At 36.3% G+C, this 15977-nt stretch overlaps 1 protein-coding gene across 6 annotated transcripts in view; it reads right to left on the bottom strand.

Moving 5' to 3' along the window:
* Positions 1 to 15977, bottom strand: part of LOC150080831 (DNA (cytosine-5)-methyltransferase 3A-like) — a 945959-nt gene that overhangs the window by 414740 nt on the left and 515242 nt on the right. For all 6 annotated transcript variants that reach the window (XR_016547435.1, XM_090382019.1, XM_090382022.1 and 3 more), the window contains one exon: positions 15498 to 15562. Coding sequence is in view for 5 of the 6 variants with exons in the window: in XM_090382019.1 (XP_090238145.1) it covers positions 15498 to 15562 (65 nt within the window). In the remaining variant the exon portion in view is untranslated. The remainder of the gene's footprint in view (positions 1 to 15497; positions 15563 to 15977) is intronic.

Below are 15977 nucleotides of genomic sequence, written 5' to 3'. Positions count from 1 at the left end.
TAATATCATCAGTTGATCCCACTGTACAGAATTTAAAAACTTCTGAGACCACTGTAGTCACCTCTACGAAAGCAGAAACCCTTCACTTTTCCCCTGATGGTAGTTACATCCTTAAGTAAATCCCACATCAATACATTGTGATGATTAACACCTAGTGATTCCTTTATCTGGAAATTCTTAATGCATGAATAATCACTGATGATAACCAGACCAAGAGTATTACTCTCTCTGGTTGCCTCTCTAATGTGTCGGTGTAGAAACAATCATTCACTAAATCTACAAAAGTCTTGCTGGTGTGGGAATGACAAACCCACAGTTCCAGTCTATATCTGGGAAGTTTAAATCTCCCATTATAAGACAATCTGATTTACTGGCCCACTCTATTTCTCTGTATAGTTGTTCACTATATTCATCAGAATCATGAAGCCTACAACACACTCCTACTCTCAATTTTGCTTTCCCAGTGCTTATGTCACACCAAACTGACTCAACATTTCACTGTCCACCCACATCAACTGGATGCACTTCCTTAGATTTTATGTGTTTCTTAGCTGACAGCATAAGCCCCCCTCTCCCTTCCTATCCAGTCTATCCTTTCTGTACAAATTATACTCCCCAAATCCCAATTCCGCATTCCTTATATCTGTGTGACTCCACGTCTCCGATATCCCAACCACATCTGTCTTTGATGTTTTAACCAGCACCTCAAATTCATAAAATTAATTTACTAAACTCCTAGCATTGGTGTATGCACAAGTATACATGCACATGTTCCTATTCTTAGCTACCCTAACACAGCTCATGTATTTACTTGTTCCCCGATGACTCCCAACAGTCTCTAAAATTCCTAGCACCTTGTTTTCCACACTGCTGTTCATTCCAATAGAAGCAGTGCAAGAATCACTTCCACCTCTGCCTGTGGTACTGTTAATCTGTTGCCCATGTATCCCCCAAGCTAGCAGTTTTCCAACCCAACTAAACACTGCATTGATAGCATCAGCAAATATTCTTGTAACCATTCTAATTAAATGTATCCCATCCCTGTAGAAGCAGTGTCTCCTGTTAACAAGCACAGACCATGCTGAGAAAAATTCTACCCCATGAGCCTTGTGCAATCTCTCCAGGGCTGAATTAATTGACAAGGCTCTCATCATGTACTTGTTCCTATCATGTCTGGTATTCTGATTCTTAATAATCAGAATTATTCAGATATAGATATGTATTTCTGATGCACTTGCACTATATTTAAACATAGTCCTGACTCTCCCATAGCTTAAGGCTTATGCCCTAAATGTTTTAGATACTATTAATTAACAGTGAAAATTAATAAGATTAATAAATTTAATTAATTAATTATCAATACTAAACTATCTAATATATCCCTAAATGGAGTGATACATATTACGCTATCTAGTTTTATTAGAGCAACCTATTTACCACAATTAAAATTTGAACTCTCTACCACTCACTCTATACTATAACAATGGCTGCAAGATTCGAACGATAGAACGGGGTTTTACGTATAATAAATAGTAACATACAAAAACTCTATCTAAATTAAAAATAAAAATAATGAGTGTAACTAGAACTATAAAGCTACTTATGAAGTACAATATAATGCAACAATTAAGTAAATAAAACGGCAAAACACTTATGCTTTTTTGGAACTTCTAATTCAGATGATAATACAAATGTTGGTAGGGTTGTTAATAACAGTAATGGCAGTGTGCTACTGCAACAGGATCTAAAAAAGATGGGCAGATGGGCTGAGAAGTGGCAACTGAAGTTTAACATTGACAAATGCAAAGAACTGCATATGGGTAGAAGTAACCCGAGAATAACGTATCACTGCGTGGTATTACACTTAGGGTGGTAGAAAATGAAAAAGACCTGGGAGTAATTGTGCAGTCAGATGTGAAGTTTTCTGGGCATTGCAGACAGGCTGCCAGAGGTCATTCGGTATTGTCAATGACATACACGATTTTAGGTAGTAGGGAAAAGGAGGTGATTATCCCTTTGTATAAGGCAATGGTCAGCCGTTGCCTTGAGTACTGCATACAGGTCTGGAGGTCTCATTTTAGGAAGAATGTAAAGTTCTTTGAGTGAGTACAGAGAAGGGCAACAAGATTGGTGAAGGGACCGAAGGGGTCCTTCTTAACAAGAAAGGCTTAAGTTCTGCAAAGTGCAGCATCTGGAACTAGGCACCTGCAAGGCGATCTGATTAAGGTGTATAAGGCCTTGAATCGGTTGAGCAGGCTTAATGGTGATGGGATTTTTCCTTTTGCTCAGATTACAAACCTGAGGGGGCATAAATTCAAATTGAGAAAAGACAGTTGTAGAACAGATGTGGGGAAATTTGCCTTTAGCCAGTGGGTAGTTGATTGCTGGAACAAACTTCCGCCTGTCGTTGTGGAAGTTGATAGCTTAAATAAATTCAAGCAGGAACTGGACAAACCTTTAGAGGGAATGAATGTGTGATTTTTTTTTTTTTTTTTTTGCTGCATAAGCTTGCTTTCTTGCATCACATACCTCTATTATTACCACTACTATTACTACTACATGTTTATTAAAGTGCATGCTTAAAGTACGTCAGAGGAGGGGTTTTACTCTTAAAAATTAATTAAAATATACATTTTCAATATAAAAATGGATTTTTCACATTTGTGTTCATATTAGATTTAAAGTAAAGGCTTCAAGAAAGTGAATAAATCCAAATTATTTCATTCCTTATTGCATGCTTGATAAGGTGAGAAGTTTTTTTTTTTTTTTTTGTTTTTTAGGAGCATTAGCAACTAAGGCCATATTGCTCCGGGGATATGCAGTGGTCATTCCCTAACCTTTCCAAATCCTCCGTATTTGGTGGTCATGGGCTCGAACCCCGGTCTAATCAAGAAGCGTGTGCTACGCACTGCTGCTCCTGCCCAACTGGCTACGAAGGTGCCAATAAGGTGAGAAAGTCCACCAAAGTGCCTGCTAATATATTTTTATTGAGCCTGGTAGAGAATTAATAAAAATGTTTATTTTAATATTACAGTAAACCCCCGCTATTCGCAGGGGTTACATTCCTGAGAAATGTCGCAAATACTGAAAACGCAAATACTGAGTTATGGCTCCCATAGTAATAAAGGGGTTCCGTTCCAAAGTACGTAATATATAAGAAAAACTAGTCTAAAATTTTGTCTATGTATGTATTATATGTACCTTCATAATATGACTATGTACATAGACAGTACATAGTGAAATGCAAGCATATGGCATTGAAATGAAAATAAGAAACAATTTAATATTAAATGTAATATTTATTAGAAATTTCAAACAAATCTTTCAAACCAGCGCCTTTGCTAGCTAAAAAACTTATCCCGACAGTGCTATCACCAGTTTTGCTAAAGTGTTGATAAAGGAGTTTTGCTTTTTCACGAATGATGAATGAACTTAACGGAATTTTATTTTGAGTTCAGTCTTCTATCCACAGATTTAAAGCTTTTTCCATTTTTTTCTAATTTAACATCACGAGTTACAGAGCAAATTTTTGAAGCAATTAGTGCGTTTTCACGGACACTATGGCAGATTTTTTCTTCCGATTTTTTGATTGATCGTACCGTTCACTCACTGATTTTATAATGTTTTGCCACTGAGGAGACACTTTCACCATTAGAAATTTTGTCTAATAACTCAATTTTATTCGCTAATGTCATCACCCTTCTTTGATCTTTTCACATTTCCCTTGTTATTCGTAGCCATATTTTTGTACGGGTTAGAAAGAACTTGTCCACAATAAAGTCACTTTCTTCCGTTAACACACTCGAAAAAGTCTGTTTTACACTGCAAAATGGTAGATTTATCACTTTTGTAAGCATATCAATTTATAAATTGAATAAATTTATCAATTTATAAGCATATAAATTAAAAGCAAACGACAAAACCTTCCATGATAAGCACATAACACATACTGAACAAGGATTAGCGAGAAACATCCACGATCGCGATTTTGTCACCCTTCTCCCCTCACCCACTGAGCGCTGTTTTGACCGGGAAAGATAATTTTAGCCACGCCCATGTTTTTTTATGGTGGAAAATATTCATGGCGCTTTAAAATTCACATTTTTTTAGGTTTCATTTTATATTAAATCAGTGATCGCGAATGCGCGAATACAGATACCGCGAATAACAGGGGTTTACTGTATAGTAATACTGTTTTAAACATGAGTTTTTCTTAATCACATTTCATTATCAAGCAATGCAAATTTGTTCATTGATATATATATATATAACTTGTAATAATATTAATTTAATTAAGTATGCATAAATGGATGTGAAAGTTACACAAGGTGCCAGTAACTATAAGGTGAGGAAAGTAGAAAAAGAGTAGTAGATTAGTGAAAGGTGAAAGGATGTTAATACCCTAGAGGTTATGATGAATTAAGTAAATTGAAGGAACCCATCATCCCGATATAGTAGAGGTATGATTGTAAATAGTTTAGTATATTGTAAATATATTAGTTTTTTGTAAATATTTATAGTTTCGTTATTATTTGTATAATAATAACATTATACTAATATACTAACATTATAATGCACTGGTCGAAATCTAATCAGGAAATGACCTATGTAATTATCTACCTGCACATTTGTAGTGACGTAATTGCCCCGCCCTCTTCTCCAATTGGCTTGAACAAGTTATGTGATTGCCTGGCCCTCTTCTCCCATTGGCTAAAATAAATATCACTAGGAGGAAAACTTTTTTATAGATAGATAATATATTAAGGTACTTAATGCTGTAAGTCTGATGATTTTAACATCTTCATCAACGGTAATCTGTCAAAACCAAGGGAAGTACAGCAAAAAGTAAGGCCTCTGTTTCTAACATGAAATATATGTAGCATGTGGTGGAAACAAAGAATTCAAGTTACAGCTTGAGAGTATATAGAGGCCAGGTTAAGGATGGCGGTAAAAATATAATGCTGGTGTATATTTTATGGCTGACTCGACAGAGGCAAAGATAGGAAAAGGAAGGAAAAAATAAATGAAAGGAATAAAATGAAATTAAATAAGAAACCGAAACAGAGGGTCAAAGATGCAACTTACTCCTGTACCATGCTGGAGTCAGAGTGCAGACTGTGTGGTGTAGACCATCGCGCTGCAATGGAGTTGACGAAAAGAAATACCGGCTATTGTCAGAGGAAATATATAGTATGTTACGAAGACCTCAAGCATAGGAAGACAGTAAGTAGGACAAGATTAATATTGCTAGTAGTGAGGGGAAAGTTGGCATTAAATGAATGAAGCAGTATATCCCAGGATAGAGGAGAAAACATAAACTATCAAAGTAACTTAATATAGATGCTGAACTTTGTTTAAGGCAAAAAAAAAGCAAATTATAGTAGAACAGCATCTTGATATTGCATTCGTAAAACTAATGGCTCACAAAAAATAAGATATAGGGTGCTAGGAGAGTGGAAAGTAATCTGAGGAAGAGGGAATATAGGTGTGCTAGAGCAGTCTGGGGTCACGAATCCAGTTCCTATAGTAGGACCTGGATTTGTGAACAGTTCTGGGAACATACTTTGTGTGTTTAAGTTATGTTAATAATGGCAAACGATTACCCTTTAAAATTACAATTTAAAAAATTATTACCATTTAAAATTATAATAATTACTAATAACAATAATAAACATTATATTAATACTCGTTTGGTAGCCAATCATTGGGCACAAGTTTTCCAGACTGTGAGACCCCAAAGAGGCTGGGGGGGGGGGTATAAACTGTAAATTATTTACACAGCCTGAATCAGGGGATATCAGCTTGCCAATATGCTATTAAGATCAAAAAGGTGGTTAAGCAAAGCTTTATTAAAATGATAATAAAGGTAGGCTGTAGGAATAAAAGTAGGTATTATCCAGTAGTTTATTACAGAGAATTTTGATATCGTGTATAATCAAACTGTTGCTACTACATATGGTGCCTATTCTGATGCTCTGTGAAAGAACAATATTGGAATGCACTTTTATTGAGATGTTGGAGTGCCAGTGAGTGAAGCTGACTACATTAAAGTTAAAGGGATCTCCTTTGTTGTATATATTTAAGCTGTAAGGTTATTGCTATTGGTTCTTTCCAGTGTTGGTTCTGGAGGATAAATATTAGCAAAGTTTTGTTAAAAATTGGAGCAGTTTATTACAAGAAAGTCATATATATATCTATACATACATAGTTCTGAAGGTAAAGAAGTTTCATACCAGTACAGATGGAGATTGGCTAAGACACAGCTAGCTGGGCTGCCAATAGGGGTTCCTTTGGTTTGTAGGTAAACTGTATTGACATCAAAAATATAGTTGTTTAAATACAAAGGTTGGTTAGGTTATTCCAAAATTCAGGTTTCAGTTTATAATATGTTTAAAATTAATGTACATTTTGTTCAGAACTTATTTCAAGTGTGCTAGATCTATACTGATGAAGAGGCTATTGAAATCAAATGTTGTGTGTGAAATATTGTTATTATTATCAGTGGCAGCTCATGACTCCAATGTATGGGGGGTGCTGCTTCTTAACCCCAATTGTGGCCTCTGTGGTTGACTGTACAGCATTAAATTGCCTTGGTTACAAGGCATGTAGACATAGATGGTAATAATAATAAGCAATTTTAAATTACTACGAAACATTAACTGGACACTTTCCATTAACAGACTTGGGTAATCTCGAAATTTTATTTAAAAATAAAAATAAAATAAAATTTTAATAAAATAAAAATCCATTCTTCGGTTTTTATTTGTTGAAAATAGATTAATAACTTTTTCATTCAAGTTTGGTTCACTGGTCAAATCGGCACTGCTCACTCCGCAGTTTCTTTGACTCATTTTATCACCTCTAAAAAATGCATATTGGCAACCTGCCAGCTAAGTATTGACTCAACCACTGGGGTCGAACTGTGTAGCGCACAGTTCCACCTACAGTTAAAATTCAAAGTTGAAAATGATTTTTCAACTGTTTTTATTCATTTAATATTGAAATGATTATTGAAAATAGAGGATGAGTATACGATATTTTTTTTTTTTTTTTTTTTTTTGTTATGTGGACCCCAAACACGAGAGGTATTAGAACCTATAGTACTTAGTACCATGCTTGGGTTGGAGATTGAGAAGACGAAAGAAGATATTTGTTGACATTGGACTTGAACTTCTGTAGATTGTAATTTTCAGGAAATACGTATGAAGGAAGGTTGTTCCAGAAAACGACAGTAGAATGAATAAATGAGGAAGATGAAAAGTTGGTTCTGTGGGTTTGAAGTTGGACAGTAAACAGATGTTGGCTGGTGGCGGCACGTGTTCGGACTGTTTTGAAAGAGAGAGCGGGAATTATAGAAGCCAATTCAGAAGAACAGTGCCCATGGAAGTATCTGTAGAAGAGGCATGCAGCAGAAACAGTGCGTCTATGAGACAGCGAGTGGAGAGACTCTTATTATTGCTATTTTTCAGTGCTTCTATCACAGGCAGATTGTTGGTAATCATTCTGTTGTCAGGTAGGATATTTATAATAGGCTTGAGGAGTTGTTCTAAAGCCTTACCAGGTTTATATGCATAGCTGTTTTTACAAGATGTGATGAATCTGAACAGAGGCTATACTTCTTGCTGTATTTCCCTTGATTTTGACGGTTGACCCTTGATGAGGATGTTAAAATCATCGGACTTGCAGCATTAAGTACCGTAATATATTATTTATAATATAATTAATCAAACTGTTAATACATTATAATATATTATTGTAATATATTATAATACAGTGGGGCGGCATACCACAAACCGGATTGTGGTATGAAACACGATTTCCCATAGTATCCTATGGGAAATAAATTAATTGGTACCAGACCCTCGACAAAAAAAGGCCACCATTTACATACACTATTTATTCTTCTTCATGGTTACAGGTTCTTCATGTTCAGAAGCTTCCGGTTCTTCAAGTTCTTCTGCCTGTTTCTGCTTTTTAGCATTGAAGAATCTATCCAATATTGACTGCTTTTCTCTCTTTTTAAGAAGGCTCCTGAAGTAGTGAAGCACTATGTCATTGTAGAGGTCCCCCACTCTGTTCACTTCAGCTGTGTTGGAGTGCCACTCCAATACCCTGTTGTGAAGCTTCTTCCAGTCCTGAAGAATCTCCTTGATAGTAGCTGAAGGCATTGGACCTTTGGTGACGTTTTCCTCTTTCTCCTCTTCTGAGGAAACATTTTTTTCCGTTTCCCCAACCTGATGTTTATGCAGCTCCTTCAGTTCTTCCGTGGTCAGCTGCACTTCATGCTCTTCTATTAACTCCTCCACATCTTCTTCTTTTTCCACTTCCAAGTCCAGGTCCTTAGCTGCTGCCACAATGTCCTTCACGACTTGGGCTCCATTATCAGGTTCTTCTTGAACACAGGCTGGCCACAGGTTTCTCCAGGCAGAGTTCAGGTTACTGACTGACACTTCATGCCAAGCTTTTTCTATGAGTCTAATGGTGTGCACAATGTTAAATTCTTCCTTCCAAAATTTCCTCAATGTCACGAAGCTGGAAGCATGGCAAACTTCAAAGCACCTGGTGAAAAGTGCTTTGGTGTACAGCTTCTTGAAGGGTTGTTGTTGTTGTTGTTGTTATTTGGTTTTTAGGAGCATTAGCAACTAAAGCCATATTGCTCCGGGGATATGCAGTGGTCATTCTCTAACCTTTCTGCATCTTCCGTATTTGGTGGTCACGAGCTTGAACCCTAGTCTAATCAAAAAGCGTGTGCTACGCACTGCTGCTCCTGCCCACTTGGCTATGGAGGCGCCTTCTTGAAGTGTGCTACGACATTCTGATCCATTTGGCTGAATTAGAGGTGTAGTGTTGGGAGGTAAGAAAACAATCTTCAGGAAGCTAACTTCAATTCTAGGGCATCTTCTAAATCAAGTGGGTGGCCAGGTGCATTATCCATGGTGAGGACAACCTTCAGTGGCAAGTTCTTTTCCTCCAGATATATCTTCACTGTAGGTGCAAAGACTTCAAGCACCCAGTCCTTGAAAAGAAGCTCAGTAACCCAAGCTTTTGGATTAGATTTCCAGTAGACTCCAAGTTTACCTTTGACAATTGAGTACTTCTTAAATGCTCTTGGTGTTTCAGAATGATACACCAAGAGAGGCTTGATCTTGAGATCTCCACTAGCATTAGCAGCAAAGAGGAGGGTCAGCCTGTCTGTCATAGGCTTGTGGCCTGGCAGAACTTGTTCTTCCTTTGTGATGTAGGTTTTACTGGGCATTTTTTTTCCAGAAAATGCCCAGTTTCATCACAGTTGAAGACCTGTTGTGGTAGATATCCTCCATCCTTCATGAGCTTCTGAAATTTCTTAGCAAATTTATCAGTGGCTTCTTTATCAGAACTTGCTGCCTCCCCATGCCTTATGACACTGTGAATGCCAGTCCTTCCCTTAAACTTCTCAAACCACCCCCTGCTTGCCTTAAATTCAGATTTTTCAGAGCTTGGCCCTGGAGTTTTTTTCCTTCAGGTCAGCATAGATGTGCTTTGCTCTCAGACAGATGACTTCTTTGCTGATGGTATCTCCTGCCATTTGCCTTTGGTGTTCTCCTTGTTCTTCAAGATGGTTCCAATGGTGGATTTGTTGACTCCATATTCAATTGCCAGATCAACTACCCCAGCTCCTTTTTAATGCTTGGGAATGATGTCTTTCTTGGTTTCAATAGTGATTTTCTTGAGTGTTTTCTTGGGCTGACTCACGCTGACATTTTTCTTAGGACCCATTTTTTGAATCTTTTCAAAATTTTTTTAAACTCTTTTCAAAAGAAACTTTCCTGAAACAAAAGAAAGACATGGTGAATAAAACAGAATGTGTGTTGTGTTTGTATTAACCACTTCCCTGATTATCCCGAGTTAACTCAGGTTAGCATTTTAATGTCATAAATTATTATCCTGAGATATCTTGTGGTCGTGTACAAATTTGTGTTATTTCAATACTTACCAGAGCGAAGTGTCAGTAAAGATGTCAGAAGCAGTGAAGGGTCGGCTTCACCCAAGTAAAGCCGTCGGCTCGTGGTAAAGTAGTGTATTCATCGCAATATGGCTCTTGTGGCCATTCGCCGGCGGGTGCGTTTCTTGGAATATTTTTATCTGAGACAAGCGTCAGATGAAGCCTGCTGATACCTTGCATAGTGTTGTCGCCTGGTGTTCTTTCCTGAGCACTGTGCTGCACGAGGCTATCTGTTTTGTTTTCAAGAATTAATTATGGATAATTAATAATGAAGAATTAATTATGAATAATGACTGAAGAATATTGCAGTTCTGATCGGGATGATAATTCTAGGAATAACGTTGAATACTTCAATTTGTTCCATAATCAAGCACCATATTACATGGCATAAAAGCAATAAAAATCGTTATTTAAAAAATTAGTATTTTTTTGATATGAAAATAGGGAAAAGTAATAAGGGAAGAGGTTAAAATCCAGGCACACGAACCCAGGTTTGTGGTTCGAAAAGTTTATTGTATGGGGCATTTGCTGTACGAGACCCCCACTGTGTATTATGATATATATTATAATATATCAGGCCTAATATAATATATTAGGCCTGATATAGCCGAGTGGTCATGAGCACGAGTGTGGTAGCACACGCTCTTTGAGTGGATCGTGGTTCGAGCCTGTGACTGCTAAATACGATTAACAATATGTACTGATTGATTTATTGTAAACTCTACTGACCTGGTAATCATACCAGAGTATAAACAAGAACATTTCTTAAACACATGGCATGATGTCGCGAAGGGTATTGTAGAATCGTGGTACCTGTGTGTACCAGTGAACCTTAAAAGATCTAATTTATTTATTTTTATTATTATTTTTACTTTACAGGTGCCTTTGCATTTTTCCATAGTTTCGACTTCCAGTTTCATTACTCTATCTCTTCTCCCTTCATCGCAATCTACTTATATATATATATATATATATATATATATATATATATATTCGTTTAATTGTAGATTGTTATCAATTAATGGTATTTTACATATAAGTATTATTGTTCATGCAATTTTGTAATCAAGTTAACCTAGATTAGGTTATCTTCATTTCATGTGGCCTATACATTTTAAGTTAAGAGAAAAGTATATCGCTAAACGATAATGATTTTTCATAGCATTTTGCTAATGAAAACATTTTTATCTGTAGCAAGATAAATCCTAAATTCTGTATAGATTTATATTATCATACTACATCTTAAAGACTGTACAAATTTATAAAATAATACAACGTATTGCGATTACATCACATGCCCGTCAATCCCCTACTTCATCGGGGGCCTTGAGTGGATTGACAGCCCTTTTCGATGTAATGCTTCATACTTACTCGTTTCTGTCTGTACCTATACCAGTTTTGCTATTTTAGTTTATATATTCAGGTTCATTTTCTTAAAATTATTATTATTTATTTATTATTATTATTTTTTAATTAATACTTGATTTTTATTTATTTAAATATTACTAGTTTATTTTTTATCGATCTCTTCAGCCAACTGTGATAGGGTACACAAAGCCCAACGAGTAAGTATTCTATATTGTAATGCTACTACTACTTACTTAGTGTTGTGCTTCGGTGGAGGCCGTTGAGTAAAAAAGGGGGTTTCCCATCTTCTATTTTGCTTTAATGGGTGGCTATCTCTACCGCGCAGTCTCACTACTTAGTTAATTACTCTGTGTGCTGATGACGCATTGGTCTAGATCCCCGATTTTCTTGCCAATGCATTCTATGGAGTTTTGTTGTTGGATGGATTATATAGGTTGTGTTGACTTCTAGACTAAATCTTATTTAAATGTATATATACATTATTTTTATATGTGTTTTTATACCCTATATATATATATATATATATATATATATATATATATATATATATATATACACACACACACACACACTGAGTAATCATTGACAGTGGCCCAATGTAGTATGACTACCTAATACCATGTTAACCCACTGTTCGCATGGATAACAGCCATTTTTCACCCAAGCATTGACTCCACTAGATGTCTGAAAACATCCATAGGGATCTGCAGCCATGCTGCCTGCAATTCTGGTACTGTGGTTTTCCACAGTACCAGAATAGATGACGTTGTGTGTCCATATGACTCGCTTCCCCATTTCAAAACATCCTGCAGGTGTTCAATGGGATTGAGGTCAGGCCAATTTGGAGGCCAATCAAGATGAGTTATATTTTCACTGTGTTCCTTGAACTGTTGTGCACAGCACAGGCCCAATGACACGGTGCATTATAGTCTTGGAGCAGCATTTTCCAAACTGGAGTCCACGGACCCCTGGGCATCCGTAGACCAGTTCCGGGAGGGCTCCGTGAAATGTTCAGAAGGTATCAAGTAATATGTGTTTATTTTCTTAAAAAATATGCTGATAGAATCGCAACAAATTTCATTATAGAACATTACGTATTTTCAATACGATTAGTATACATATTAGTATACAAAATTGTATACATATTTCAAATCATTCGTTCTATGTATAGCAAATTAATGATAAATAAAGTTATTATTATATATCTGTATAAAAATAAGAATAAAGTTGAGTTGTTTCACACATAAAATTTTGAATTTTATTTTTAGAAAACCCAGTGTGCTGCATATATATACACACAAACATATGCATATATATAGGGGTCTGAAAATATGTTTTGATTTTTGAAGGGGATCTGTCAATCTCAACAGTTTGGGAACTGCTGTCTTGGAGGATCCCATTTCTATACAGGAAAAAAATGCAACATGACAGGTGCACAGGGTTTCCTAGAGTTGCTGGTAGACCTCACCAGTGAAACACTTGTCCATAGACACTAGGGATCCTAGTCCTTGCCACCAAAACATGCCCCATATTTAGCAACAACCGCCACCTGCCTGGATAGTGGGCACCATGGACGATGGATCCAAAGACTCACGTTGCTTGCAACACACACACGAAGGCATACAACAGCATGTCGCACTAGGTATCTGGACTCATCCAACAAGCACACTGTTTCCAATCCTCTGGCGTCCAACCAGCGTGCGCCTCCGTAGCCAGGTGGGAAGGAGCAGCAGTGCGTAGCACATGCATCTTGATTAGACTGGGGTTCGAGCCCGTCACAACCAAATACGGAGGATGCGGATAGGTCAGGGAATGACCACCGCATATCCCGGAGCAATATGGCCTTAGTTGCTAATGCTCCTAAAAACCAAATAACAAACAAACAAACAAACATCCAACCAGCGTGTTGCTGACACCACAGCATTCGCCATTGATGACGATCGGCAGAGAGGTGAGAGTGTCACTTGGTTCATCTGCTGTGGAATCCCATACGTCTGGGTGTCTAGCACATCATAATTTGGGATATTGTTCCTGCATTCTCCACATTGAATTGCAATGTCAACTGTTGCACAGTGACCTATCGTTGAGATCATATGATGCGCTGCACACATCACTCACCATGAACAGCTGCCTTGCATTGTAATCCATTACAGTTCTGTCGGCAGGAGGGGGTTTGACCCATTTGATACCATTCTTTGTACATCTTGACCACAGTGAGTCGTGAGCAACCAAAAAGACATGCTGTTTCCGATATGGAACCACTAGATTCATGAACTCCCACAATCATGCCTTTTTGAAACTCCATGATATCTTTATTATGTCCCATAACTGCTACTTTATCACTTTGACTTGCATGACCAGATGCAAATTACCACTGCTCTAGCGTACAAAGCTGTTCGGCATTTTATATCAAGCTATGCGGCATAGTCCATTACAGATGGAGTGGTTGCAATTCAGTAATCACCGTGTGTGTGAGTGTGTGTGTGTGTGTGTGTTAAAAAATATTAGCACTTTATAAGTAAAATTTATTAAAAACTTAGTTTGCTATTTTTCTATGTATATAAAGAATACCTTTGCAACAGTTGTACCATACTATCAAGTATACTAAGTAATTCTTGTAACAATGGACTTTTAGTGCACAATGATTATTTAATTTTGTAGGTACCTATAACTGTTGTTGTAAGTACAGAAGACTTGTGTTCCCTTAAATGAGAGAACACGTCTTAAATTTGACTAAAATCACCATTAAATTGAAGGCAAATAACCCACACACATAAATACTATTTACTATAAAGACTCCTGTTGTGATGTAACTAGTTAGAGCAGTGGCAGTGTCAGGCCCAATATAAATAATATGATAACCCTGGCCAGAACCAATTTTATATAGAAATATGGAAGAGAGGGCTTTTCTTTTGTAGACGCAGTGTGCAGATTTTGAGGAACTGATTTCAGAAACAAATTTTATAAAGTGGTCTTAAAGCAGGGAGAAATCAATGTTCCTTTTCAAACTGTTAATTATTACTTCCTCAACTGTAACAGAACACACCATATTTTAAAATATGCATAGTAGATTAATGCAACATTTTGAAAATAAAAATATACAAAGAAGATTAAAGCCAGATTCACTATAATATTGATATGATTTTATTAAATTTCTTGAATAAGCACATTATCATTAATTGATAAGATAAGCAAATTGTTACTAAAAATATTCTTGAGTTATTCAGTTTTATCTGTTGCCAGTTGGTAAGTTTCAACACACTCAATGAAAAGAACCATTAAAATGCTTCAAGGAGGTAGCATTTTAATGGTTTTAACTTATCAGTCTTCTTTCTTTTAATTTAACCATTTACCATATGAAAATTTAAATATGCAGAATAAAGAGGTGGATTGTTTTTGAAGATATCTCTAAATAATCATTACGTTGTTGATTAGTTGATGTAGAATTTTAGGCACATCAGCAACTTAGGCCACATTGTGCCATATATAATATATCTGTAAATTGTGTGTGTGTTCTGTGGTCGATATGGTGTTTGCTGGATGAAAAACACTAGTTTCTGGGGGGGGGCATGCTACTCTTGCCTGAGATCAACTAACTTAGCCACGTTGTGAGAAAGCCCATAAAAATTCATCAGATCATTCAAACTCAGGTCTCTTTCACTTAGTGTGGGGAGGATGACAATTAAAAGCCTGACGTAGTCGAGTGGTCAGGAGCGAGAGTGGACTGGAGTTCAAGCTCGTGACTACTAAATACGATAAATATTTGTATTGACAATTTATTGTAAACTCTACTGACCTGGTTGTCGTGCGGGAGTATAAACAGAAAATTTAATCATTTATTTATTTAATACCAGCTGTGCTACCCACGAGGGATCATCATGTTGTAATAAAAATATATTTTTGTATTATAACGTAGTCTACCATATTAACTACAAATATTACTGATATGGAAATGAACTGTATTTCACTTAATTATATCTAGTAACACAATTATAATTAAGCATTAATTTAAATCTCAATGATAACTTGCCTTCACTCTGTTCCCCCATAACATTCTTGCATGGTAAGGACTCATAATATGAAAGAAATAAATCGCCAATGATATTTCTGCTTATTTTTTTTTAAGATTAAACATGTGTTTACTTACCTGTTACAATCAAAATTATCACAGATAAGAAGCTCTCCAGCCTGACCACAAATCACACAATATGCCTAAAAGAAACAAAATCATAAGCATAATACAGTAAAGAGTTCACTTATAACAATATAACAAATTAAGGGAAATTCTTTGATAATAACGAAATGTGGCACTTTTCACAATAATAAGTTCTTTTAGATCCAATGATAATGTACTTTTACGTACATGTTTTTAGATATACAGGGATACCCTTCTTTTCATATGCTCGATGAAGTTTCACTACAAAAAAGAATTATAACATTGATATCTAGACCCCCCCCCCAAAACAATGCATATACAAGACATAACTGTTGCAACAATATGAGCCATGACTTGTTGTAACATGATTCAGTGAACCATGAATGGTACTTGATTCTGAATGATTGTTTGAAAAATTGACTTGTAAGAGCATATCAGAATACAGTAAAGAATAAATTTTTAATATAATTT

This window comes from Mastigoproctus giganteus, chromosome 9, assembly GCF_048544385.1.
Source record: "Mastigoproctus giganteus isolate SK-2022 chromosome 9, ASM4854438v1, whole genome shotgun sequence".
Taxonomy (NCBI): Eukaryota; Metazoa; Arthropoda; class Arachnida; order Uropygi; family Thelyphonidae; genus Mastigoproctus; species Mastigoproctus giganteus.
Note: the sequence above shows the minus strand (reverse complement) of the source record. Positions and strands in the feature narration are given on the sequence as shown.